The sequence below is a fragment of the Serinus canaria genome, chromosome 3 (genome assembly GCF_022539315.1).
Source record: "Serinus canaria isolate serCan28SL12 chromosome 3, serCan2020, whole genome shotgun sequence".
Classification (NCBI taxonomy): domain Eukaryota; kingdom Metazoa; phylum Chordata; class Aves; order Passeriformes; family Fringillidae; genus Serinus; species Serinus canaria.
This window is the reverse complement of record NC_066316.1, coordinates 100,758,242-100,771,059: the sequence shown is the minus strand read 5'-3', so window position 1 is coordinate 100,771,059 and position 12,818 is coordinate 100,758,242. Positions and strand designations below refer to the sequence as shown.

The following is a 12,818-nucleotide window of genomic DNA, read 5'->3' as shown; positions in this document are numbered from 1 at the left end:
ACTTCTGAAAACAGAGTAAGTGTTGTTCTTTAGACAGCTCTTCAGAAATTTATTTTTCTAAAAGAGGATCTTCAAACTAGCCTTTCATTTCAGCAAAGGGTTGAGTTTTAGCTTGCCCACGTTTCTCTGGAGACATAGTAGTGATTTTTCATGTGAGGGAGATAGCTGGGATGAGTGCTAATGCTTTTCCTTCTTGTGAATTTCCTTTGAGGGAGAGTAGGCTGCTCCATCCCTTTGTTTTTTAGTTGTCTGTCTCCTTGGTGGTGGGATTTGTTGGTTGGTTGGTTGGTTTGGATTGGTGTTTTTTACATCTTGGAGAATTGAGGCTAAATGCTAGATTGGCCTCTGTATTTAGCTGAGGAGACTACTAATAAAAATGTATATCCCAATAATGTAATGTGGTCACTGAGAAACCTGCACTTCTCAGAAGTACTAGCAGTGCTCTTGGATCAGGATGAAAAATATTTGACTTCTGGCATTTTAGTAGCTGTCAGGGAAGATGTGGTTTTGTAGCTCATGGGGTATCTAGTTTTAAATCTTTAAATTAATAAGGTATATAAATATTTGCATGTATTAAGTTAAATAACTGTACAGATTAAAAAGAAACCATATTGTCCTTAAACTGAAATTGCATAATACTGCAGTTAAGTTTTGCAGTAAGAGTTTATGCTTGTCCCAAAGATTAAGATTAAAGACATATTCTGAAAGAATAGCCAGTTACATCATTTATTCAAAAAGAAAGCACAGTGATTTGTTTTTTAGACAAAAGGGAGATAGACAGAAGGTTAGGATTATTACCAAAAACATGGCACTTATTTACTGAGAGTAATGCTGACTGCAAATGGGAAATGAATTATATGCTATGAATTCAGCAGGCACTTCACTCAAAACTATGTAGTAATTTTCTATTTTAGGAAATGTTCTTTCAGTTGACACTTTAACCTTTTATATATCATGTGTTATTTTCACTAAAAGAGCTGTCAGATGAAATTATGCGATTTTTCTACCTCAACCTGACTTATCAATCAGAAAATCTGTAAGAGAGCACAAGGTAGGAAAAAACCTATGAAAACGTTTACTCTTGGGAGAAATTATTCCTCATTCCTGTTGGAATAGCTGATAGAAATCAAAGCAAAAAAGTGTTTCTCTGAGGAGGCATCAGCCAGTGACATGCACTCGCAGCTGAGAATGCCAGTTGTGTCCTGGGCTGCACCAAAAGCAGTGTGGGCAGCAGGGCGAGGAGGGGGTTCTGCCCATTCACTCTTGTGGAACCCTTCCTGCAGTGCTGTGTCCAGCCCTATGGCCAGAACCTCAAAATGGACATGGACCTGTTGAAGCAGGTCCAGAGGAGGTCACAGAGATGCTCAGAGGGCTGGAGCGCCTCTCTTAAAAGGAAAATCTGAAAGGATTGAGGTTGATCAACCTGGAGAAGAGAAGGACCAGGAGAGACCTCGTAGGAGAGATCTCATAGCACCTTCCAGTACCTGAAGAGGCTACAAGAGATCTGGAGAGGGACTTGTTACAAGGGCATGTAGTGACCAGACAAAGGAGATCATGTTTAAACTGAAAGAGAGAAGGTTTAGATTGGGCTTAAACTGAAAAGAGGGTAGATTTAGGTTAGGTATGAGGAAGAAATTTTTCAGTGTGAAGGTGGTGAGGCACTGAAACAGGTTGCCTAGAAAAGGTGTGGATGCCTCATCCTTGGAAGTCTTCAAAGCCAGTTTGAGGGCTTTGAAGACTTCCAAAGGGCTCTGAGCAATCTGGTTTAGTTTCAGCTGTCCTTGCCCATGGCAGGGGTCTTGGAACAAGAGGATCTCTAACATCCCTTCCAATCCAAACCATTCTGCAGTTCTATGAAAACAGCACTTCAGAAATTTGTTCAACTCTTCAAACACAAGTCACTTAACATAACTGTAGAAACAACTTCCTGGACAACATTTCCAGTTACTTTTGTTTTATTATGGAGCAGCAGCCTCTTGCAAATTTTTAATTTTCTTTTTTTTATTCCTGCAGTAGTGCTGTGATCCAGAACTGATTTTTTTTTAATATATATAGTCATACATCTGGAATGAAACTTTAAAACATTCAGGAAAAAAAAAGATACATCTGCATGAAATCTCTGGTAAAGGAAGGAAGGGAGGCTAGGGAATTTAAATTCACAGCTGCCTTCCTGTATCTACATAATCCGGGTATATAAATTTTTTAGTACAGTAGGAAATACCTTGTTTGCAGTACCATGTACCATACTGTGGTCAGAAGCATTTTTTAAGAGTATGTTCAGGCTTTGAACTTAATTACAGCTGAGACACTAGAGTATGTTACAAAAACTTCTGATAGATTATTTAAGATTATAAATCTGAAACGGAATATTGTTTTAATGTCTGAATTTGTAAGACTTACAGGTTTAACAATAGAGATGAGAAGAGCAATAGATTCCCTACTTAATTTTTTAAGTAAGTTTGTACAACTTGATCCTGATGCATCTTGTAGCTTACAGAAGGTATTCTTCTGGGTATTCTTTTATATTGACTTTGTGTGATTTCACTAGTGAGTGATGAGATCTGCTGCTTCCTGTACCCTTTTAAAAAATGGCCATGAAAGCTGATCCTGACCAAAACTGTTGTCACACAATACATGTAGCTGCAGCAGTGGAAGTACAATAAGGTTGAGGTATCCTCACAGTTGAGTGATATGACAGTAAAGGTTTATTTCTGAGATGTTCTGGTCTTCCATTTTAGCCATGTTTTATCTTTTGCTTTGGGCAGATCAGATGTGAGACAGCTGTGATATGGAAGGTTGGCTACCCCAAATTCATGTGGTGCTGTATCTAAGTTAAAGTACTTTTGATTCACAGCATTACAAAAGTCTAAGTTGAAGACAGGTGTCATTAATTTAATTAATGAAAAGCTGTCCTGTGGAGAGATGGAGTGTATTTCTTCAGTGAACAGGCACACTCAGGATTTTACTTCTTGGGTGAACTGTTTTGTTCCTGTAAATCTTTTTTCCTCTTCAGTATGTGAGGAAAATTATTGTCTTACGTGCTTCACTTCATTTTTTTTTTCTTGTCTTCTCCTCCATCAAACTTGTAGCACATTGAATCTCTTGCTGCAAGGACTGTGGCAATTGCTACAAGGATTAGGGAGAGCTCTCCTTTCTGAAATAGGAAAACATTCTAGAGGTGTGGTTTGGTACCCAGCTGCACTGGTGATGGGCAGCAACTGCAGAGGCAGGGAAAGGGGTAAAGTGCAACTGTGTCTGCAGCAGCAATGTTACACCCTGCTCCCTGGATGCCCTTGCTCATGTGCTGTCATGTCCCTGTTTTGCTAACCATGAGGATTTTGTTTGGTGTATGTCTCCCTCTGGAGCATGATACCTTTCTTAGGATTACTTAAAATGGTGTAAAACAAACCTGATGTTACAGGGATCTGGGCACAAGGGAGCCTGTCCTCTGCCTTCCCCTTTGGATTTCTGTGGCTGACTGCAGTGGCAGCTTTTGCCCATTGCCAAAAGATTGCAGCTCAAAAGGTGATGGAAATGCTTTGCAACCTCAATCCACAGAGGTCCACAGTGTCAGTTTTGTCTTTTAGGTTATTATGAATGGATTGGCCTCTGATCTAAGCAGTTTTTCTGATCATTTCTGTATTGCAGTCTGTAGCTTATTTACATTAAAAACAGACTCAAAAGAATAATATATTATTAAAGAACAATTGGATGGATTCTTGGTCTTAAAAGAAGTAAGCAAGCCAAATAGCCTTACAGTGATCTATTATTATATCAGTGATAAAGTGTTCACAGTAGAGCATTTCATTTTTTATTTTGTTATTTTATTATTCTTTTTCTTATTAGTATTACCATAGTTGTAAAATTATTGCCACTTCCTGAGCAGGAAAGGAGCAGCATAATAGCTCATACATTCTTTTTTTTTGTTTGTTTGTTTATTTTTTTCTGATGCATATGACTGAATTAAGTCTTATGTAGATTGGAAGAGGAAAAAGGCATACCAACTTGCCAGGGACAAAAGCCCCAAAAATTGAAGATTAATTCAGGCAAAAGAATCAAGACGTTCCAAGATGAAAATCTCCAATTTCCCTGTAAAACCAGTGTTGCTTTTAAGCTATCACAGTGGCACACATACTGAGGGGCTTCACTGATTCCACTTCCAGAGGGTGATCAAAAAAGAACTCCTTTAAAACATTTACTCAGGTGGAACCTGAATCCCTGCTGAGGCTTATTGGTAATGACCAGTGGGGCAGTAGGGATAGAAACATGATCTGTGTTGAGTAAATCACATCTAAGAGCATGAGATTAAATTAGCTTTATGCTGAAGTGATGTGTGCTTTTTCTTTTCTTTCTGTTTGTTTTTTTTTTTTTTTCTTAATTCCTAAGTAAGGCCTCTGTCAGCACAAATACAGTGTTAGCCCAAGAGCTGAGTGAAATGCATTGGCAGGGGCTTCCTGAGGGATTTCCCCTGGAAATGCTAGGGAGGCTTCTGAGTTAAGGGTGTTAATACATTTATGCCAGTACTTATGGCTTCTTTGGAAACTTACCCTGTATTTACAATGTATGCATGTAAAATGCCCTTCTTGCATGATCACGGGAGAGAGAGCTTTTTATAAGCATCTCTCTAGAGGTACTGGAGATTATCTGGCAAATTGGGGAGTTGGACACCTAAGCACAATTTCTAGCTGGCCAAAGGACTCTGAAAAACCAACAGCATTGTGTAGTAGCTCTTTGGGGGTTGTTGTTGGGGTTTCTGACAGGTGATGGTATAAAGGGAACAAGTTGAATATGGCATCTTATTGGTCTTACTTGTCAAAATTAATTTGTATTTACGTAAATTGCTGTCTGTTACAATTTGAAGAATGTCCAAGAATTGAAAAACTCTGAATGTTACAGTAAGATTCTTGACTGATTTTGCTGATTTTCTTCATGGCCAGATACTGTTACTAGCTAGCTGTTTTGTTTTTTTTTTTTTTTAATTAAAATTTGTTAAAACATTTTTTGGAAACTGGTGATGCAGCTGTAGTGATTTTTCTCTTACTGTTCATTATAACAAGCATCATGTCTAATTGAATTAGGTATCTAATCGATGTAGAAATAGTTTTCTTTTTCTTCTAAAAGATATGTATTATTAAAAGTGTGAAGATGTTAAAAAATGAATACTTAAAATTAAGAAATACAAATTCAATGCATCTTGATACCAAACAGAAGAGTGTGGGATTTCTCTAATTTTGGATTCATATACTGTGATAGTTTGAGCCATAGGTTTTTAAAGAGATAAGAGGATAACACTAGATTGAAAGATTGCTGGTTGTGAACAGAATAAGACAATCTTTGGAAATAGTTGCAGTAAAAAAACTTCAATTGATTTATCTTAATCTAAAAGTATAATTTGTATCTTCTAGATTAAAGAGTTTCCACTTTATTTTGCTGTATATAATGTGGGTTTATATATACATGGGTATTCACATAGTGTAAGATTCTTTTATTCTAAATTTGACATTAATAAGGCCAATAGACCCCTAGACATTATTTCCAAATAAGGTCCTTGGGACTATAAACAGGCAGCATGGAAGATTACACACAGGTGCTTTTACAGAAATATAACAAATGGGGCCTTAATGGAGAGAGGGGAAAGCTAACAAAAGATAACAGATTTATTCCCATAGGTTGTCAGAGGAACCTGCCTTTCTCAGTGGACTGGAGGTTTTAGGCAGTTATGTTAAACATGTTTCCCTGTCTTGCTCTGACTTACCCTGTCTCCATGCTCTGTTTTCTAGTGTATCACATAGAATGAGATACCAGGGTACATAATAAGCTGTGGATGGGTTTCCAGCTGATATAATTGTGTTGTAGAGGCACTGCTCTGCTTGCCTGTCTCTTTTTGTGAAGTTTTATTATTCTGGTACGAATCTCCTAAGCAGCCTTGAGAGAAGTGCTGCAGTTGTTTATAAAACCAATGAGTTTACAATGTTTGGAAGGCTTCAGAAGTGTAGAGTGGAGAGGAAAAAGGATGCCCTGTAGCATTTAATGTGACTTGATGAACAGCCTGTCAATTAAGATACTTGGAAAAAAATCAATTTTGAATGACCAGCAAGTCACAGAAAAAATAAAGCACGCCTCAAGGTTTAAGCTTTTGGTGCATGTTTTACCCAGCTGTGCACTCTAGTCAATGTTCAGAAGTTTGTCTTCTAATGTAGCAGAATAATTCTGTAGTAAAGAACTGAAGTATATTGCTTGGGTGCACTCAACATTTTTGAGATCACAGCAGTTACATCAGTTGTTTCTCTTAGGAAATACTTCATCTACACTGGCATCCTAAGGTATTTTTTTGTGGCTCTTTTGGAGGTACTCCTTCCTCAGTGGATGCCACACAGAAGTCACAGGGCATTTTTTGGCCTTGAGCTGCTGCCCTCATTTTTCATGGAAGAGAGAAATCACGGTATTGAGTAAGCCAAGAGTTTAGATGTTACACAGAGCTCTGTTCAAATGGAGGTGCCTGGACAGAGCCACTGTCCAGATAGAGATTGAGATACATTGGAACACTCCACAGTACATGCATTCATTTTTCATGCTTCGTGTTCTAAATTGTTGCTTTGCTATGAGGATTTTTGACTACAGAAGTTAATGGTTTGTAAGAGATGCACTTGGTGTGTAATTTCTAACATAGAAAAGTAAGTTTTATTTGTGATTAAGGTATTTTGAAAAGTGAGGTTGCTGTAATCCATAGATTATCAGTGTTTTAGTCTTTGAAGATTCAGGGTGTAGGCAATTCTTCAAGTAATTTGTGGATCCTGCAATACTTCTTTGAAAGTATTAGTTCTCAACACTTAAAAGCTATTCCTCTCTTCAATCCTGTATAAGAAGTGTATCTGAAATTCAGTAACTTTTACTTCAGTGTTTGATCAATCAGTTGCCTAATTTCAATGTAAATGAAAATGAGGAATTTAAAAACAAATAAATTCAGTCATAGTGAAACATTTGGTGAGGTAAGTTTGGGGTTTTTTAAACTACTTGCATCATATGGAGTAGTCTAAAACATTCCAAAGGGATAAATTATAATATGAGAGTACATGGGCCTTACAGAAAATTTTAAATTCTGAAAATTTCTCAGAAATAGAAACAAATCTCCTAGTACTGAACACTAGGGATCAATTATATATTGATATTTTTTTGTTCAGAATTAACAGGGATTTTTTTTTAGTTTGTTGTCTGTTATTTTTGCAGGCTGATCCAAAAGAGTTGATTCAGATGGTCACAAAGCATGTTACTCAGTATGCCCAGGCAGACTGGCCTGAGGAAATCACCAGTTTGATCAATCAGCTGCATTACTACAATGAACGACTGCTGGACTTCACTCAGGCTCAGACTCTGCAAGGACTTGGCAAAGGGGTGGACGTGCAGAGATTTACAGCAGATGCACAGTACAAGAGAGAAACAATACTAGGACTGGCAGAGTAAGTAAATGTGTGTTAGGTTTGCTTTCTCTGTTTCAGAATAGAATAGCTTTAAGCTTTAAATTAGGAGAGTAAATTGAAAGTAGTGCTGACCTTTAGAGAGATAATTTACTTTCTTTTAAGATTTATGCTGTAATGCTGCTACAATTGGAGCTTTTTCTGTGTAACTGCTCTGCTTAAATGAAATGTTGCTCAAATAAATGGATTTGTAATTGAATCCATAACTCTTCATTTACTAACTGCTAATATTAAAGTTAATCAGGGATTAATGAAAGCAGATCATAGGTGAAGGTTTGGTCTCTTCCTTTCATTTCCTGTAAACCTGCCCTAGCAATCTATTAGGGTATGTCCATGCATCAAAGTTTGGAATGGACTATAGTTGAGAAAAAAAAAAAAAAAGTTGTTAAACTGTATTTTATTCTTAATGATTTAGTTAGAACTGCTGTATATCACTGTATTTCTCCCTGTAGTAATTTGGAAGTACTTCACCACATATGTTCTGATATTTAACATGCTTTTATCTCACCTTTCAAAATCCAGACTAGAAAAAAAGAAAGGTATAGGACAGTACTTTACATTTTAAAAATACCTTTAATTAATATCTGCATGCAGGTACTTCAAGCTGTAAACAAGTAATGAATATGACTTATATTTTAGGGACAGTGACAGCTGCCTAGTTGACAGACTGTCAGAGGAAGAGTTCTCTGCAATAAGAAGCTTTAAATATAATCTCAGATTTTCTGCTGATATCTGCGTAAAGCTTTTGAAGAGCATGTTTAAATATTTTCAGTTTTCTGCATGTCTAGCTGCTCATAGCTACAATTCCAATATAAATTTGCTACTAAATGGAATTGATACACCAAATAAGAGTGGTTGTATAAGGTCTGGTTTTGGACACTAAGCTGATGCTTTATATCTGTGAAATCTGTACCTGCACAGACTTTGTCACTGCATTCATAAAAACAGCTTTTAGTCATCTTTTAATGTTTCCATTGGAATTGCCTGCTGTATATATATTGTTACTAAGCTCATCTGTCTAGTGTGTCAGCAGGTTACATCTAGATGGCTACCTACAGCACAAGTAGTCTACTCTTACTACAGATGCTTACTTTGATTACAGCAGGGTTACTTCTATTGTCACCCAAGAGTTCATAGAAACTGTCTCTTGTAAAATAAAGTAAATATGAAGAGAAATTTCCGTACAGTAAGTAGAGGTAAAAACACAATATGAAAGAGTTAGAACAAGTAAGGCTTAGTAAGTGATGAGAGTGGTGCTTCCAGATTGGGCAGTTGCAAAGATCCAGTTAATTACTTGTTCAGCTTGCAGCTTCCTTGCTTTAATCTTCTCAGTGGAGTCTTAATCTGCATTTTCTAATGGAAAAGGTGCACAAATTCAATGTAATTGTGTAGCATATTTGTTCTTATTTTTTAATTAAGTGCCTCATGTTTTTTAATCTTTTATGACGTGCTGTTTGAAGGAGCAACACCTGGAAAAGATTGCATCTTATTTACAAAAGAGCTTTGTACTAGAAGGAGCAATTTGCTAAAACTAGGTAACCAGTAGTTGTCTGTTTTATCTTCTGTATTTGGAGGCTGTTGTTTATTGAGTTTGCACCACTCTTGGGGAAGCAACACTAAAATGCATCCAAAGTGTGCCTGTGCTCACCTTCAGTGAGGATTCCTTTGGCAGTCCTTGGGCTCAGACCAACAGTCTGGGCTGGGCATGAAAAGGGGTGTGTAAAAGAAAGTTAAAAGATTCTTTGCAAGGTAATGGACATTTTTTTCAGCTTTTCATTGTGCAGCAGCTGCTTGCTTCTGTCATTACCTTGACAATGAATAAATTGCTTGTACTGTTCTTCAGTTATATGGTGTAATTTCCCTAAACCACCACTGCCTTAGGCTGCTGCTGCATGCCACTCTTAGGAAGAGAGGATTGCGGTATAGCTTATGAAGTTCCAGGAGGGAAGGATCCCACTAGTTGCAGGAGCCACTCCTGATTTGTATGATTGACTGAATTATTTTGCAACTAAAGCATTCATACCATCTTCCTCTTCCACTGAATCACAGAATGGCTGAGCTTGGAAGGGGCCTCTGGAGGCCTCTTTCTCAACCTCCCTGCTCAGGCAGAGCCTCTACAAGGATTCACATTAAGTACATTTTAAAGAAGTTGTTCATTACAGTCCTGTGAGAAAGTCATTTCACACAGATTGCGTTTTTCTTGGAATTATCCTGAGGAGAAAATACCCAACCCAACCAAACTGAAACCAAAACCCAAAAATCCCAGGATTACCCTTAACACTATTGCTTCTATGCCAGCCTAGAAACAAGAACCATTCATCTCTATTTGAACCATACTAATACTGCATTAGTAAAGATAAGTATGAAGTTAACTTTAGGCTGTAATATTTTCCCATATTCTCCATCTATTGTTTTATTAAAGAGTTTATGTACTAACAGAAAAGCAGTTTTTAATATTTTAGGACAGAGTGAGCTGGACATCTTCACACCTTTTAATCTACAAATACTAGCAGTGGTTTTGTCTGTGAACTACTAGGAAGAGCTTTGAGGATTTACATACCAATTGTGCTAAAAACCATAGGTGCTGCAACTAAATCAAATAAATGCTAACTGTGACAAGTTACATCCTTCATCACTTTGTATGTAATTGAAATTGAATGAAAACAGATTTTTGCTTTAGCACAGGGTTGATTAGAAATTGCCATTGAGAGCTAGTGTTTGTGGAGTAGGTTCCTGTCTTTGAAATATCGTAGGTTTTTTTTCTTCTATTTTTTTTTCCCCAAATGGGAAACCAAATATAAGTAAATGCAGAAAGACACACTTAATGTATTTTTATTTTAAAAATTCTGTATGTTCTTGTTTTATGAAAAAGACATAGTGAGTTTTCTAACATAAGTATTTTTTTTCATATTGCATCTCATAGGGCTTAACATAACTTTTCCTTATTTTCTGTCATTTTATCCTCTACCAGGACACTTGAAGAAAATGTCTATAAAATTGCTATTTCTTTGGCTCAGCGATACAGTGTTCCACTTTGGGAAGTTTACGTGACCCACCTGGAATTTTTGTTCACTGACAGTGGGTAAGTTGTCTCCTCTGCAAATACACATACAATTCTGTTACACAGAAATAAATGCTAATGCATGACAGAATTGAATTATATTGGGGATGGAGTTTGGGTTGTGTGTTCATTTGTCTTGTGTTGGGATAGTATGGGAATTTTTGTCTTTTCCAGTGAATGCTTCTGTAGCCAGCTGTGAGAACTGCTGTTGCAGGCAAGGTTAAAAGTCCATGTGTGTCTTACTGTTTTCCAGAGTATTCCAGGACTTTGTTTCAGAGTTCAGCTTTGCACAACTTGGAATATTTCATTCTCTCTTCCTACAGCAACTTATCCTGTAGTTACTCTTACAGTCCCTGTAATGTATCCTGAAACCTGATGGTTTCTCTTGTCTTTTTTTTTTTTTGCTCTTTATTGACCTCTGTTCTCCATAATAGAGGAAATATCCTTATTCACATTGTGCATCTGTTCATATCAGTTTCATTTTTTGATAGAAGAAGGCTTTTTCTTTTAACAATGTTTTACTGAAACTGTTCTAGCCTAAAAGATTATGGCAAACCAAACCTGGCACTGCCATAAGAGAAGGGGCACTTATAATCTCTATTCCACAGTGGCTTCAGGGCCTTTATTTTTAAATTTGTTTATTTATTTTAACCTCTTACATCATGTCAGGCAGTTTTTGCCTCCTGAAAGAGGAATAAACCCATTTGATGGAACACATGCAGATGACAGTGATGTAGAACTGCCTGTGTAATGCAGCAGCTTTTACCTACTGTTCTGACAGATATGATAAAATTATTTTGGTTTGTTTCAAGTGTTACATTATTAAAGCACTGTAGCTTGCAGCAGTGTTGGTATGTCTCTTAACATTAACTATTAATTAAAAAGCACTGAAACATTTTATAAAATATAAGGGATAAAAAACAAAGACCAGTGAATTGTCTGGAGAACATGAAATAATGTTCTGAAATTTTCTTCACTTCCTCCAGAAAACAGAGAAGTCATATTCTATAAATTTTGATGCTGCTAAATTATTTACTGCTTTAAACAAAACAGACAGTCAGGATGTAAACATGGCAACACTGGGCTGAGTGTGAAAGAGCCAGCTGCCTTCTCTGAGACTCAAATATTACCTAAGATGTTTTGCAACAGTTTTCTATTGTTTTCTTTGTTCTTGTCCTCCTTGAGTTAGTATTCATAGAATTCTGAAATCACAGAAGAACAAAGTAACCATATTTTCTCTAGTGAAATTCAAAGAAAGTTGATATATAATGGCATAATATGCTGCTGAGCATATTTTTGTATCATAACCTCATTTTAAAATTGATTGACATCAAATGACCATTACATTATATTTGAGCCTTGGGATTATGGCATTAATAATAGATGTTTCATTATGCATACATTCTGAACTGAAATTAAGTTTATTCTAAGACTTAATCTCTTTACCCAAATATGCAGTATTTCTGTGAGCCACTTTACATAAGGAGAAGCTCAAAAGAGCTTCGTAGTTTGACTTAACATAGTTTGTATTAACTATTTTTTTGATTACTTGGTGACAAAGAATTATGACTTTTTTGTGGAATATGAGTCTGAAAAATGTTCAGAATGACATTTTGTAAAAATTAAGAGGAAATTTAGTTATTTCTTTTGAGGAATCTGATCACATTTGATTATCAAAACTCTGTAAAATGCAATTTATGATTTCAGCCACAAGAACTTTTGTCTATCACAGAACATCTTGTTCCAGAATCTGAACAACACTATAAACTCCTTCTATCTGCAATCAGCCCTGCCCTAAAAACACTGCAAACATCTGCCAATCCTGTTCATATAATTTAGTGCAGAACTAGCTTTTAATTTGAACTTTGGATATGGACACAAAAAAATAGTCATATCACAGTCTTGAAATACATCAGGTTCAAGTGTGCTTTCCCCAATATGAAGAGTGAATGGTACTTTATTTCTATTAATTTCATCCTTGTTTTCATTAATGTTATAGAAAAATTACCAGATAAGAAGAATCTGTAGAATTAAAAGAATGCTTGCAATTTTAACCATCTTGGGGTAGGTCACAGATGTAAAAATAACTAAAAAAATATCTTATTCTCCCTAAGAAATCAGTTAATTTTTAAACTGAGAAGGTTGTGTTTGTGGTGTTTGCTGTAACAAAATCATCTATAAGAATAAAACAGAGACATTTTAGTCGGGTATTAAAGAGAAACACTAACTTAACTAGCATGTGTATTTGGGGAGGGAAATGAAATTCTAATTTAATCAGTTTT

The 12,818-nt window shown here is 36.3% G+C and overlaps 1 protein-coding gene across 1 annotated transcript in view; it reads left to right on the top strand.

Moving 5' to 3' along the window:
* The window catches only part of NBAS (NBAS subunit of NRZ tethering complex), a 158,422-nt gene that overhangs the window by 87,177 nt on the left and 58,427 nt on the right, over positions 1-12,818 (top strand). The window contains 2 exon segments of the mRNA XM_030236096.2: positions 7,228-7,457; positions 10,447-10,557. Of these exon segments, the coding sequence (XP_030091956.2) occupies positions 7,228-7,457; positions 10,447-10,557 (341 nt within the window).